This window comes from Electrona antarctica (genome assembly GCF_951216825.1).
Source record: "Electrona antarctica genome assembly, chromosome: 3".
NCBI classification, from domain to species: Eukaryota; Metazoa; Chordata; class Actinopteri; order Myctophiformes; family Myctophidae; genus Electrona; species Electrona antarctica.
In genome coordinates this window covers 30,468,395-30,483,029 of record NC_136808.1, presented here as the reverse complement: position 1 = coordinate 30,483,029, position 14,635 = coordinate 30,468,395, and the positions used below count along the sequence as shown (strand labels likewise).

General features: G+C 43.2%; 1 protein-coding gene across 2 annotated transcripts; it reads right to left on the bottom strand.

Moving 5' to 3' along the window:
• Positions 1–689: 689 nt before the first annotated feature.
• On the bottom strand, positions 690–7,129 carry LOC306920067 (BTB/POZ domain-containing protein 1-like). Of its 2 annotated transcripts, none has more exons than XM_079496683.1 (8): positions 6,495–7,129; positions 4,985–5,141; positions 3,642–3,747; positions 3,347–3,544; positions 2,953–3,082; positions 2,600–2,687; positions 2,366–2,512; positions 690–1,626 (listed from the first exon to the last, which is right to left on the bottom strand). In XM_079496683.1, the coding sequence occupies exons 1-8, from the start codon at positions 6,923–6,925 to the stop codon at positions 1,468–1,470; spliced, it is 1,416 nt and encodes a 471-aa protein (XP_079352809.1). In that variant the 5' UTR covers positions 6,926–7,129; the 3' UTR covers positions 690–1,467. The 2 variants fall into 2 exon arrangements, with proteins under 2 accessions (XP_079352809.1, XP_079352808.1); XM_079496682.1 differs by having other exon boundaries at positions 691–1,626; positions 2,953–3,145.
• Positions 7,130–14,635: the final 7,506 nt, after the last annotated feature.

The following is a 14,635-nucleotide window of genomic DNA, read 5'->3' as shown; positions in this document are numbered from 1 at the left end:
CTAAATTTGCAGCCTCGGTACCCACGTTTATATTCTCACGTACCTCACGTGATGTCTTCAATTCAAAAGATGACAGTCACTGTATACTATAAGGGAAAAGCAGCTAAATGTGTGGCAAATCTGCAAAAAAAATAATGCTTACCACTAGCTTTCTTCACAAATGTGTTCATAATGGTCGAATGGTGTCACCTATCAATTTGATGACAATATATGACAAATTTGTTCACATTTTTGTAAAAAAAAAATAGTTTAGGTTTTCTGAGCTCCAAACTGAGCAACCAAAAAACTGAACTTTGAACAGTTTTTCTGTGGTTTTCTGAATAATTAGGCTAAATCAAGTGCTCCGATTTGCCTGTGGACTGTGATGTAACAGTTCACGAGGCTTCAGAACACACCGAGAAAACCCCAGGCCACAGAAAATCAACTGAATGTTCAAAGTTCAGGTTGTTTGGGTGTAATTGAGGTCATAAAACCTAAAATAAAAATAAAAATAAATGAAACTGAATGTTATGAAACCTTTGACAAAAAACATTCTCAAAATTTAATTATGATTTAACGTTTTATATAAACCCATCTGGTCGATAAACTGAATAGTATACCGTGTAGATACTGTATATAATGCTCACAAAAGCCTGAGATGATGTTAAAATGACCACAGAAGTGTTTTGAAATACTCCTTTGTGTATCCAAGAAACCAATCCCATATTGGCCTTAAGACATTTTATTGCAAAAACAAAAAAATATAGCCAACTATACACTAACAACATTAGCCTAATTATTTGTTGTGCAACAGTGGCTGAAAATGACTAATTTTAAATGCAATGCTTTATTTTTATTTACTGGAAAATCTGTTCTTTTTGGCAAATAACATGTGAAAACTATTAATTAGGCATTCATTTTTTAATGTTGTTGTTCTTGTACTAAGCAAACAACACAGTAAGAGAAATTACAGCATGTAATTTACCACTGGCAACTCACACTGGTACACAGTGATTCTCATCATCGTTATGAAACAAAAAAACTTGAAGACACCTGCTGATAAAATGAAATAGTAGTGCGTAATAATATAAGATTCTAGGAAGAATCTATGGAGATTCTATAGTTTCTGTAATCACACTAGCAAACATGGGATGAAATGACATTGATCAAAAGTGAGTGGATGCCTATGGTTTTACATATTGAGACTTTTGCACTAGGTCATGACTCTTGACAGAATATCAGTATTTTGATCATACTAAATGTGCCTCAAAAGATCTTTTCTAAACAAAAGAAATTAGATTTCCCTCAAATTTAGGCATTGCCAGATTCCAGCCCCGCAAATACATGCACACACAGATACATACACACATACACTCTTTACTCCAAGCGAACATGAGGCACAGTCTCTCCAGTACTCAAGTCTTTCCAGCAGTCTGAGGTCGTCCTGTACAGTGTACCTGGCTGACACCATTTTATGTTTAGGTAGGCTTATGTATAGTATATGATCTCTGGTATCTGCCCATCTTCCACTGAAGTACCATTGTTATTTCCAGGCGAGCTGAAGAAGAAAAATGTTGTCTTGGTCCCTGTTGCTGATTCCTGGCTCACTTTCTTCAACCCTTTGGTGCCATAATGGGAGTCGGGGCCCTGCGTATAAGATAGCGGAGCATTCATTGCACTTGGTCAGTGGTGGACAAGTGTAGATACTATATAGATACTAGTGGAGTCAAAAGTCAAATGTTTGTCATTGAAATGTAGTGGAGTGAAAGTCAGTAAGTATCCAAAAAATAAAAAGTACAGAAACAGTACTCAAGTAAATGCACGTCATTAATGTCACCCACTGGGGATCCGTACGCTTTTCCGACCCACCAATAGCCCGACATGCGGGAAAACAACCGGATTAAGGTTGGCGAACATGCGTTAAGGTTGGCTACTGGATTAAGGTTGGCGAACATGCGTTAAGGTTGGCTACCGGATTAAGGATGGCGAACATGCGTTAAGATTGGCGAACATGCGCTGCTCCGTAATTGTGGTTAGGTTCGGGTTTGAGGTAGGTTGTCGTTGTCAGCCCAATGACTGGTCGGAACTTAGTACTGCACCCCTCCACTGCACTTCGTCAAGCCTGGGCATTCGTAAAAACATTGAAGTGCTATTCATGCATTTCAGAGTATACAAAATCACTGGAGCTCAATTAGGTGCCATGGAGTTTAGGTCTATACAGGTCCTCCCTACAATCAAACACTAGTAGGTTGTTAAATAAATAACCTTTATCTTGCTGAATGTATGCCAATTAGTGAAATCACCCAGGGCAGTGTAGTGGTGGGGCTTGAATGAAATGCATCCTCATCCATGGCACTTCATCGATCCCACTACAGCAAATACTAACCTTTAAAGTGGCACAAGCTGTGTAGCTGACATTGGGTAAGATCTCCACAGGTTCTTTAAACATTACTCTGAATGTATTTGCTGTGCCGTCGCAACTGAAGCCTGTGTCATTCTGTCCAAGTGTTAGGCTTTTGTCACTCTCTATGATCTACATAAAAAAGAGAAAAAGGACAATTACTGAATGGATAAACAAACTTGCATATGAATCTTTAACACACAGTGACATTTAATTTACCTGTATGTTGACCTGATAGTCAGTGGGCCCATGTATTGAACCATAGAGGCCAAATCCCACTATTGATATTCTTCTATTAACATTGAATCTGCAGAGACAAAGTAGAAGAGATTGTCAACACTATTGCATGTTAGCCATATTAGTCAATGACATTAAAGCACTGGCTCTCAACGTTAGGCCCGGGGACCACCAGGCGTCCAAATGTACTCTTACAGGTCTGTAACTCGGAGAGTGTACAAATGGAACCATTTCTACACTCTTAGAGTTAAATAAACACTGAGGATTTTACAGTGTACATTGGATGGGATCACTGCATTCAAATGAGCTAACCATGATAGGGCAATGAGTCTCACCTGATCCTGTCACTGGTACCACTGTACCCCCAGCGACTCTCAACCTGCTGGAACCTATTTATACTGCATTCCTTTCCCCTGAGGCAGCAGCGAGGTCGGTCATTGTAGTCTACGCGCGGTTTGGGGTTTACTGTAAAGTGTAAAAACAGATTTACCACCTCCCGATCGAACAATATTCCAGACTGGGCAGGCCCTGTTGCACAAGAAAAAATGTCAAACTGATTGTTTTCTTTGAAGTTTTTCTTTTGGACAAATCAGACACATGAAAAATAACAGCACAGGAATACTTTAATTAATGTCCACACAAGTAGATATTTACAAGGGCAAGATTTATACATTTTAATAAAGAAAATAAGTGTCAAAAAAAGGTTTTCACTTGGGTTTTAAATTTTACCTGCAGCAAACTCCTCTACAGTCATGAGTGGAAAGCGGATGAGTTTGAGTGCTTTTCCTAGAACCTTCTGTTTGTTCTCTGAGGTCAGGGGAAGCTGTTGCCTGTAACATTCAGCATCTGCCCAGCGCACCACTGCCCCAAACAGACGGTTCTCGCGAATGCCCAGGGTGTCTCTTTCCAGCACCGCACACAAGGTGTCTGCACATGCAAACGGACAAACAAAAATGTGGACCGATTAAGAACTTGGGAGTACTTTTTCAGCAAGACAAACATCTGGTGATAGCCATTTACATACCTAGGTCAATATCAGTAAAGCCCTCTGCGTTTATGGCATCAGCGGTGCTTTTGTCAATTGTATCCAAGCAGAGGCTGGCAAGCTGAGGTTCATCAAATAGCCGGGCCTGTGGTGACGATACAAAAGGGATTTTTTTTTATGAACAAGTCAAATACTTTCACTGTGCTAGATTTTGTAAAGCAGTCTGCTTTAAAATGTTTATGAGTATTTCAGCAGATTAAATCCTTGGGTTCCTTCTCCCTTCAGCAGCACACCTAATTTGAGAAATTGTATTTTTTTATCCATCAGATATTTTGTGTTTCGTTGTAGCCTACTGTTTCAATATGGTGGACTGGACAAAGCTAGGTTTAAAAGAGCAACAATGTCTAAGAGCAACCGTTTTCTTTTTTAAATTGTCGAGTGATGTGAAGACCCAGACAGAGATCTATTTGTACAGTTTGACATCCAATCACACCCTGGCTTGTTTGTTTGAAACCCATATCAGGACACAGAAAATAGTGATGTCAAATATATTCATCTCAATTGCAACTGTGCAGTGATAGCAAAGAAAGGGACATTTATTTTGTAATACCTTCTGACAAACCTCAAATGATGTCTTTTCCGACCAATACTGAACTGAGAAAAATAATGGTCAAGGAACTGAAACTGATTATGTGTGCACGAGATGATTGCCACTATTTTGCCACTGAAAGGAAACAAGAAGAAATGTTCTTCTGTCGTTCGTGGACTTCGTAACAAAACTGAACTTCCCATGTTCAAACTCGAATCCATGACTGACAGCGCCCCAGCCATGAAGGGCTGTGCTCACAAAGCTCAGATTTCCCCCCTGCCTGGCCCATTTCTCCATTATCATTACGTTATTCACCAGCAAGCACTGTGCAGGAAAATACTGAACATGACGTGATGGATGTTGCCATGTATAGGTTGTGTTCCAAATTAGGTTGTGCATGCAAATATGGGTTTTCTCTCATGAAGGATTTCAAATCGAAGTAGTGATCACCACTGTGACAAGTGACCACCTTGTGACCCGTTGGTGTTATGTTGCCAAATAAACATCTTGATATCTGAGAAACTGTTTTCTGTCAGCTCTTCCGTGTTGAGTGCCAAAATGACTACTGCTGAGCTAGCCTGTTTTGGTGTTAGTTTTTTAAACACAGTAGGCAGAATTTAATTTGTTGTATATGAAACTATTTTAGGATTATTCTCATTAGCAGCCTATAATAAGATGTAAACGTTGTGGCAGAGCTCACAAGCCTTGGAAAGCGGCCAAGTAGCTTGCATGCCTGAAAACATCATATCTCCCAAACCTGGTACAGTACAGGTACAGTATGAAATACGTTTACCTGAGTTAGAAGCATGAATGCATTGTCAGCTCTGAGATGTTTTGTGAGGAATTCTACACAGTGCCCCTCCAGTGCAGGTACCGCATATTTCTTAGCCGTGTACAGAGTTGTCATCACAGTCTCCGGACCTATGTGAATCTCGTCAGAATACAGAAACCTGGAGCGAAAGATAAAGAATGGATAATACATTTATAAGTGTGGGTGGATGGTAGGCCTGTCACTATGACATATCACCTGATTGCAATTATTTGAGACATGTACAATTATTTAATAAATCACGATAATCGTGAATCGTTTCCACATTGAAGAATGTCGATACATTTTCAAACAATGGCAAAAATATCAGATGTGTTGCAGTGCGTTGTGACTTGTGAGCTTGTAGATTGGCTATTTTCACTATTATTGTTTTAATAAAATGTTATTACATGTCAGTCATTTCACACAGGACCGTTCAGTGACTTTGACGAGTGCTTCCAAAACTCCAACACTTAAACATAATCAGTAGCTCATAAGTCATAACATGTCTATGGTGGATTTTTATGAAACAAACGATTTGCAGATTGAAAGAGGATATAATTCAAGCTTGCCCTGCAGCTGCAATGTTGGTGAGTTTAACGTCGTTTAATACAAGCAGATCGGAAATTCGATTTGGATGAATGGCCTATCAATGAAGGGTATTGCAACTCTGGATTAATCCCATTATTAAAAAAAATAGTGTTTTGGAACTTGCAAATTGCGGCTATGTGCAACCTTTATTTATGGAGCCTAAAAGCCAAACAGAAATCTTGTGACTTTAATTTACATGTTCTAATGTTAATTAAATCGTTAGTTAGTTTATCGCAATAATTTGTGTGACAACTAATCATGACACACATATGATTAGTCATAGCAGTTACACCTGGCCTGAGCTAGGAGACTACACACAGTACAGATCTGTTGTACATCAAGTTGCATGCAATGACAAATCAGTCATCCCCACAGCCCACACACACTCAAGAGAGCCCCAGTCATGACAGTAATCTGCTCTTCTGTCTTGTAATAATAGCATGCCAAATCTACAATAATTTGTGAGAGGATAATGAATATTATGTCCTGTGTGCATCGATTAACTCGTTGCAGTGTAATACTCACACCCCGCTGTTAAAGACATCCCCCACCTCACAAATCTTTATAGCAATTTGCCGTTTTTAATACATGGGTTGGTACTAACTGCAAGGTAAGTTTATTTGTATAGTACATTTTCAACACAAGACAATGCTTTCAAGACAAGAATTGCCAAATATTTCGATGAATTGATTTAGTACAAACATGAGCAGACCTTGATTGTACTGTCCATGCAAACTGTCAATCAATCAATCAATCGGTTATTTTGGCGAAGAGCTTTGGTGTGTAGAGTAAAACAGAGCGTACCAAGTACAATCAATCAACTTTATTTATTCAGACTCAGGTCAATTGCGTCTGATCTCCGTTTTAGATGGTGTTTAGAAAGTGGTTAATTAATCATACCAACCTGAGCAAGGCAAGAAAAGCTGCCGGCTCCACATCGGGCAGTTCGATCTCAGCCGAGGTGGTCGCCATCCCCCCGTTGAACATGGCATCGAACACGGCGCTTCCAGCGGCCAGGACGAACTTGTGGGCTGGTATCCTCTGGGCCTGTCTGGCTTTGCCCACGATAAACCTAACGTCACTGAGGAGTTCGTTATTGAACAGAAAGGCGAAGCGCTCCTTCAGGGAGCTCTTGGTGGCCTGCCAGTTGTACATGGGCTCCCGGTGGAGGCCCTGCATCTGCGGCGGAGGGGAAATGGACGCCGGGGCAGGAGGCACATTTTGTGGCGCCCCAGCAGCAGCATTCCGACCCGCTCCGGACTGCGCCAAATTGGATGCTTGTTGTTGTCCTTCGAGATTCGACGCCACTCGGCCGCCGCCGCCACCTGTCGCCATCCTACACTTCCACTCACTCGGCTCTTGTGGCTGTATCGAAAGAAAATTGAGAAATGGGTGCAAATGGATGCATATTTACGGTCCTTCGGGAGGCTTCGTCATGAGTGAGGGCCGTCGTGCGTGTGTTGTTGTTGGATGTTTACTTGCTAGCTGAGCTCTCGTCTATACTCCAGAAATGACGTGCACTTCCGCAGTTTACACCTTCCTGTGTGGACGGACTTCTTCTAAACCCTTCTACTTCTAACTTTAAGCTTTTGCTGCCACTTGCTGGTAGCTCCTGAAGTTGGAAAACGTTCTGGAGTTATGTTCTGCCTCATAGTCAGTCATATGCACTTTGTTTGCACTTTGTCTGTTTTCTTATTATAATCATCTGACTGTCACTGACTGCACTGGCAGTGTTTAGGGCAGGCTATGTCCTTTGTACTATAGGCATTCTTGTACATCTGTTTATGACGTGGATACATACAGTATCCACGTATGTATGTATGTATACATACAGTATACATACAGTATCCACTCCATACTGGTTAACAAACTAAAAGCAATTGGTTTCGATAGCACATCAGTGAGCTGGATGCAATCCTACCTGGAGGGGAGAGAACAGATGGTGGAAGTGAACGGAACACTGTCCCCCCCCCTCCCAGTGAGCTGTGGCGTTCCACAAGGAAGCATACTAGGGCCTCTACTGTTCCTAATATATGTAAACGACATGACTTCAGCCTGTGACTGCAACTTGTTCCTGTTCGCAGATGACTCAGCACTGCTGGTCTCGGACAGGGACAAACTGCAGGTTGAAAATGCCCTCAGCTCTGAACTCGGTAGAATCTGCACCTGGCTCGCTGATAACAAACTATCTTTACACCTGGGAAAAACTGAATCCATTCTCTTTGGCTCTATTAGTAATCTCAGCAAGGCAAATGGCTTCTTGGTTAGAGTGGGTGACAATGTTATCACACGTAAAGATGAAATTACCTACCTAGGTTCCATCCTGGAGGCTAATCTTTCCGGTGATAAAATGGCCACCAACGTAATCAAAAAAGTCAACCATAGAACAAGATTCCTCTACAGGATCTCCTCACTGGTCAACAAAAACACCTTGAAGACCTTAACAGGAGCCCTTGTACAGGGTTTCTTTGACTATGCATGCACCTCCTGGTACCACAGCACCTCAAAGGCCCTTAAAACCAGGCTCCAGACTTCCCAAAACAAACTGGTCAGGCTCCTACTTGATCTAGCCCCCCGAACCCACCTCACCCCTGCCCACTTCGACAGGCTGGAATGGCTTAGGGTCGACGACAGAGTACAGCATCTTGCAATGGGTCTGGTCCACAAGATTCGATACACCACCAAGATACCCATGTACCTGTCTAGATACTTCCTTAATGTTAACGAAGTCCACACCCACAACACCAGAGGGAGTGCAACGAACCATGTACAACCCAGATTCGGCACAAACAAGGGACTAAATTCTTTTCGCTCCTATGCCACCAAAATGTGGAACGCCCTACCAACTGTCATTAAGACATGCGAATCCCTTGACTCCTTCAAAACCGCTCTCAAAGGGCACCTACGGATGGCTGCAATTCGAAACTGGCCCCCGTAAAATCTGAATCCCCCCCCCCCCGCCCCCCCCTTTTTTCCCCTCACTGTATATATTTCTTTTCCCTTTTTACCTCCTTTTTGATGAATTCTTTTTTGATGAATTCCTGTTCTGTCTATAGAAGTGTCTATTTGTACGTCTCTAAATGTTTTGATGATTTGAACATGGTGGACCCTGTTGGAAACAAGTGTAATGCTTAATTGGGTCGTCCACTCACAGTTAACAGCCTTTGTATTGAGTTTGTGCTTGAAATGTACTGTAATTCTGCAAACTGTTAATAAATTCTTCAATCAATCAATCAAAACAGTGTGTGTGTCTGTGTGTGTGTTTCAAACATTTATGTTTGAAACATTTAACTTGATGGTTGGGTGAATGTAGCGCAGACGCCACAGAGTAGCCTACTGTAGGTCAGCCTGAAAGCCTAATACCAGTCCGCTAAGTGGCTAAGGGTAAAACTAATCCAATCTTGGCATGATATACAGTAAATGGTAGATCTTTGGCTTTAACACTAGCTAGCCCCATCATCCCCATGTCCATGTGTTTGACTCTTGGGTGTTAACACAAGGCTTCTAGTGAGGCGGCATAGCTAACCTATCGTTCATTTTATGATAAAAGCGACAAATTTGGCAGAAGTGTTGATAGATATATTGGGAACAAATCTGGATATTGGGCCATCCCAAATTCTCATCCTGGTGGGCGTGCAGGGACGTAGCTGACCATTTGGTTGCCCTACTCGTAGGATATTTGTGCTGCCCCCCCTCCCGACGAGAGCGCTGCTATTCCTCATGCAGATCGTCTATTTTTGCTGTTTGCGAGGACGCACACACAGCCGCTCGTTATTACGCGGCGGAGCCGCGGTGAAAATTGTTATTTTGAGGGTCGGTTTGGCACTTTTGGCACATTTTGTTGCCCCTCTCGGCGTGTTGCCCTACTCGCAGTGCAGCGACGGCTCTGTGGGCATGGCAGCCATTTTTCAAAATGGCCACCAGCGGTTGGTCAAATCTTCCTAAATGACCCTACAGCTACAATATTTGCTGTAGGAGGCTGAAATGTTGCATGAAGGTCAAGTGCTTTCATACCAATTGGCTAAAAGGCGTGGGGCAAATGCAATGGGAGTGGCCTATCACAAAAAGGTGCATAACTTCTGTGATATATGGGAACCTATAATTATCTTACAAAATGTGTAGGCCTACATGTATTTACATTCAGTAGACCTGAGTGACTTTCAGCTGTTGTCATCTGGAGGTGTCGATCTGAGAGCTTGTTTTCACTCTTGGCCCGGGACCCCTAGGGTGTGATGGTTTGTTTATACTCCTGAGTCACATCTAAGGACAATTACATGCTAAGGGACATATGCTGTATGCTCCGCTGTGTACTCTGAATAAACCAACAACATCTCATCTGCTCTGTCTGCTGTGTCACACTTTTCTCGTGCTCTCCAGTTTTGGTTAAGTCTCTGCAGTGTATAATGGTATGAAAATATACCACATTTCCAAGTAGACATACAAATTTGCACAGCATTTACTTTTTCAGAAAGGTTGGTCATGACCCAAAGAACAGCTGAGTAACTGGTCATGACGTCTTCCAAAAAAGGGGTGTGGCAGTGGGAGGGGCCTAATCATCACAAAACAATATTTTGTGATAAATACTGTATGTCTGTGTAGAGTACGACTGTCTGTATAGAATGACCGCTGCAGATGATTGGTGTCGCATTCAGGTCACACACTGTTGAGCAGCCAGGCCATTCACAGATTTCGGATTGCAATTCCGTGCATACACGACTAGAAAAGCCAAAAATCCCTACATATGACACTAAAATACCTCCCCATAGACAATGACGGAGGGGCGCTACCGAACTTGAGCTACGTGAGACCACCGAGTTGCTGTGTCAAGCGTTGCAAAGTTTGGTAGAGCCGACTCAGCCCCGTTCGAGTTGTAAACCGATAGGGACAGAATAGTAAATAATACACACACAGCCTGCCCTGCTCACACAGGTGTGATTTTTACTTACTGTTTCACACACAAACACACAGACCAAAATATCTAATAACCTTCATGCGTGTATGTAATTCATAATAATTGGCATAATAGTGTAATAAGGGCTAATAATTCAATACAACACTGAAACAATAGGCAAATAATGATGGCACAATGAAACAACACAGCCATTAACTGAATCACTGGTGACCCATTGTGCATAGGCTACATAACAGAGTCAGCTGGCACATTCTCACTCACAAAAGTAGAGGCCTGTGCACCGAAGAGCCGCCTTCTTGCACCTGTAGCGCACATCCAAGTATAAAGCTCGGTCTGGGCGAGCTGACTTCGCCCCGAGCCCTTCCAGGCCGAACCACGGTTGTGACGCAAAGTTCTTCAAAGTTCTTTTCAACTTTCCCTCGCGGTACTTGTCCGCTATCAGTCTCGTGCCGGTATTTAGAGTTTACCACCAGCTTTACATTTGGGCTGCATTCGCAAACAACCCGACTCCGAGGAGATGGTGCCCAGGGGCGACGGGGGCCGCTACCGGCCTCACACCGTCCACGGGCTGAGCCTCTATCAGAAGGACTCAGGTCCCCGATCAACACCCGGGCGACGGCTGTCTCCTGTACGCCACATTTCCTCCGCCCATTCCCCCGATAATGGGGGAATCCTTGTTAGTTTATTTTCCTCTACTTAGAAATGCCTAAAAAGTGGGTCGTCTCGTCTGATCTGAGTTCGTTGGTAGTCGGTAGGGCTCATATGCTCAGGGAGAGGCGACTCTCCCCGCCGGTCGGCCGGAGTCCGCAGGGATGCCCAACCCGCAACCCGGGGCCGCAAGGTGCGTTCAAAGTGTCGATGAGCAATGTGTCCTGCAATTCACATAGAACGCTAGCTGCGTTCTTTATCAACACGTAAGCCGAGTGATCCACCACTAAGAGTTGTATTACTTTAGTTCAAGGCGACAGAACCCACAGGCACCCAGGGTCACCGTCCTGCCAAATCGAGTCGGGAACCCCACGGACCCTCCGGACTAGGGTTTAATATTTTCCCGGATTTGGCTCATTTTAATTCCCGGGAATTTGCGGACCTTTTCCCGGGCTCCCGCGGGAATTCCCGTCAGAAAAAAAAGAAAAAAAGTGCCCACCAAAATGCATTTATATGTATAGATACTTCATATGTTCAATAGAATAGTGATATTTTTTGGTTTAAAACGTTTTATTTGAATGAAATATGAACATATAGCCTACAATAAAAGTATTAAATTAAAATATTAATAATGTTATAGGCCTACTACGCTATTCAGAAAAAGGGACACAGGAGTTTGCACTAATGTGACTAAGCACGGGGGGAAAAAATAAACGATCTCACGTCTTTCACATAGATACCTTAGCTATGGTCTTTCACCCTTTGAGCATGCAGTGGGTCCCCTTCTCCGCTGCAGAGAATGTGATCATCCCGCTTTGTACTTTATGAAAAGTCTGATTGGGTGTTACTGTTAAATTAGCCAGCACGTCCAGTGCACAGCACACTGATTATTAGAGAGAGAGAGAGAGAGGGAGATAGAGAGAGAGAAAAAGAGAGAGAGAGAGAGACGCTGCATGCTGGTGGTTATTATAAAACAAATTGTAGCCTACTCATCTTTGTTTGTGTTCCGTTTCACGTTATTGCTGCACACATGCAGGCAAAAGCAAAAAGGGGTTTAGAAGTGACAATGTCCATCACAGAGAAAGGAAACTCCTCGCTCCGTCCGTAAAACCATGCGTAAAACACACAATTCTCACAGAGTGACTGATTAGGCTAATGATTGACATGTGCAGCAGCTTTGGGAGCGTGCCTGAAGATGTCTGTCAGACATTCATATTTTGCTAAAGTGTATATAAACTCTATAGGCCCTATCTGATTAATTGCGGGAGGATGCAGGATTCGCGGGGTCCCACTGATTTCATCTTGACCGGCCGTGCCTGCCCGTCCGCAGGTAGGCTATTTAAATACCGCCCGCGCCGCCAACATTTACGTTGGGTCCCGCTGGCTCCAGTTCCCATTGCAGCCCTCGAGTGTAATCCATAATTCCATATAAATATCATCAAACATGTTTGAAAATGATGGGAGGGTTCAGATTGGACATTTGATCACTCATAGATAAGGGGAAAGAACGCGCACTGTGTGAAAACCCCTTTAGTGTAATTTCCCTACAAGAAAAAAAAAACTCCGGGACGACGGGTCCCGAAGAAATTTCCGGGCGGGAAATTGCGTGCCCTATGCCCGGGAGGCCCGAAATCCCGGGATCCCGGCATTAAACCCTACTCCGGACCGATTGGTCTAATTAACAGTGGTTCCCAAACTGTGGTGCGTGAGTGCCTTCTAGGGGGTGCGCGACATGGTGTGGCAGCGGTGGCCGAACGGATAGCGGAGCGGTCTTGAGACCGGAAGGTCGCCAGTTCGAATCAGCGGTCCGACACGTTAAAATTACCACCGCTGAAGTGCCCTTGAACAAGGCATTGAACCACTACGATGAAATGTGTTCTATGAGCAGGGCCTGGCTGGAAACAAGTTCTTGAGCTTAGCCCAGATACCCTGGGTAAATATAGTAATCATTTCATTTAATTTCAAGTGTGGCAACCAGACTATTGTAATTGTAACACTTTATTAGTATGGTTGCCTATGGCGACCATACTATTGTTCCCCTACTTTGGAATACTTTGCCGCGCTACTCCTCCCACAGTTTTTGCCGCACGCACTCGAGCCATATGTCAAATCGACCGGCTTCGTCGGGAATCGTGTGCTATCTCCTTGCTAAGAGATCCGTTGTATAGTTGAATTGATATGAATTAATTACTTCTCCATTGACTTATAATGGGAAGATCGAAGACTAATTACGGCTCCAATTTAAGTATTTCTTCCCTTGGAGACCGTAAGCACCATATTTACAAGACTTAGGCTGGAGGTTCATAATAATTATGAAAATTAATTGAAAAGGAATTACATCACTCAGGCTCATGGTGGCGCTATAACAGCCCACTTCACGTTTTTCCCTATAACTCTTGAACCGTAAGTCATAAAATCAAAATTTCCTTTTCCATGGATTCCTTGGATCATGACGGATCTCCCCACATAGGCCACGCCCATTTACGTCTAGAATGAAATTGCACCATATTTGCATTTTCTTCAAAACACACTTTTTGCTCACCCTCCAACACATTTTGTCCAAATCTCACACAAATTGGTACACATGATCTCTGGCGCGATCCGATTACTTGACCACAGGCAGAATTTTTATATTCCCTAACGTTTGGTCGTAATAGGCTTCCGAAGTTAGTAGGAGGGGCCTATTTTACAAAGAATGCCACAAATAATGAACGGAACGTTCAATCCACCCCGCATTTTAATCACATATCGAGAGTGGTTCAATCAATGCAGCGCCAAAAGCAATTCCATTTTCACCCATAGGGGGCGCCACAAATGTCACCGTTTGTTGAAAAAACAATATGTTGGGGGGATCCATCCGCACTAAAATACTTACACATGATCTCAGGGGTGATGTGACCATTTAATTGACTCGTACAATTTGTGGGAGGGGCTTATTTTTTAAATCAAGATCCGACTAGCACCAAATTTGAATAGCATGTTGTTTGGACTTGGCCTCTAACGCAACACCTCCTGGCAGACTCCTTGGGTCCCCGACTACATCGGTGCGACGGGTGCGATGGAGGCAACAATACTTTGCAATTTCCCAGAATTGCTTCTTTCTAGTTATTATTCCACTAGAGTAACCTTTTGTTTGACGCACTACTCCTCCCCCAAAAAAGCGCATCGTGGCGTTTTGGCATTTCTAGCGATGAAAAAAGCGCATCGTGGCGTTTTGGCATTTCTAGCGATGAAAAAAGCGCATCGTGGCGTTTTGGCATTTATAGCGATGAAAAAAGCGCATCGTGGCGTTTTGGCATTTCTAGCGATGAAAAAAGCGCATCGTGGCGTTTTGGCATTTCTAGCGATGAAAAAAGCGCATCGTGGCGTTTTGACCTTTCTAGCGATGAAAGGTCAAAGGTCAAAAGGTGAAAGGTCAAAAGGTGAAAAAAGCGCATCGTGGCGTTTTGACCTTTCTAGCGAAAAATGATGAAAAAAGCGCATAG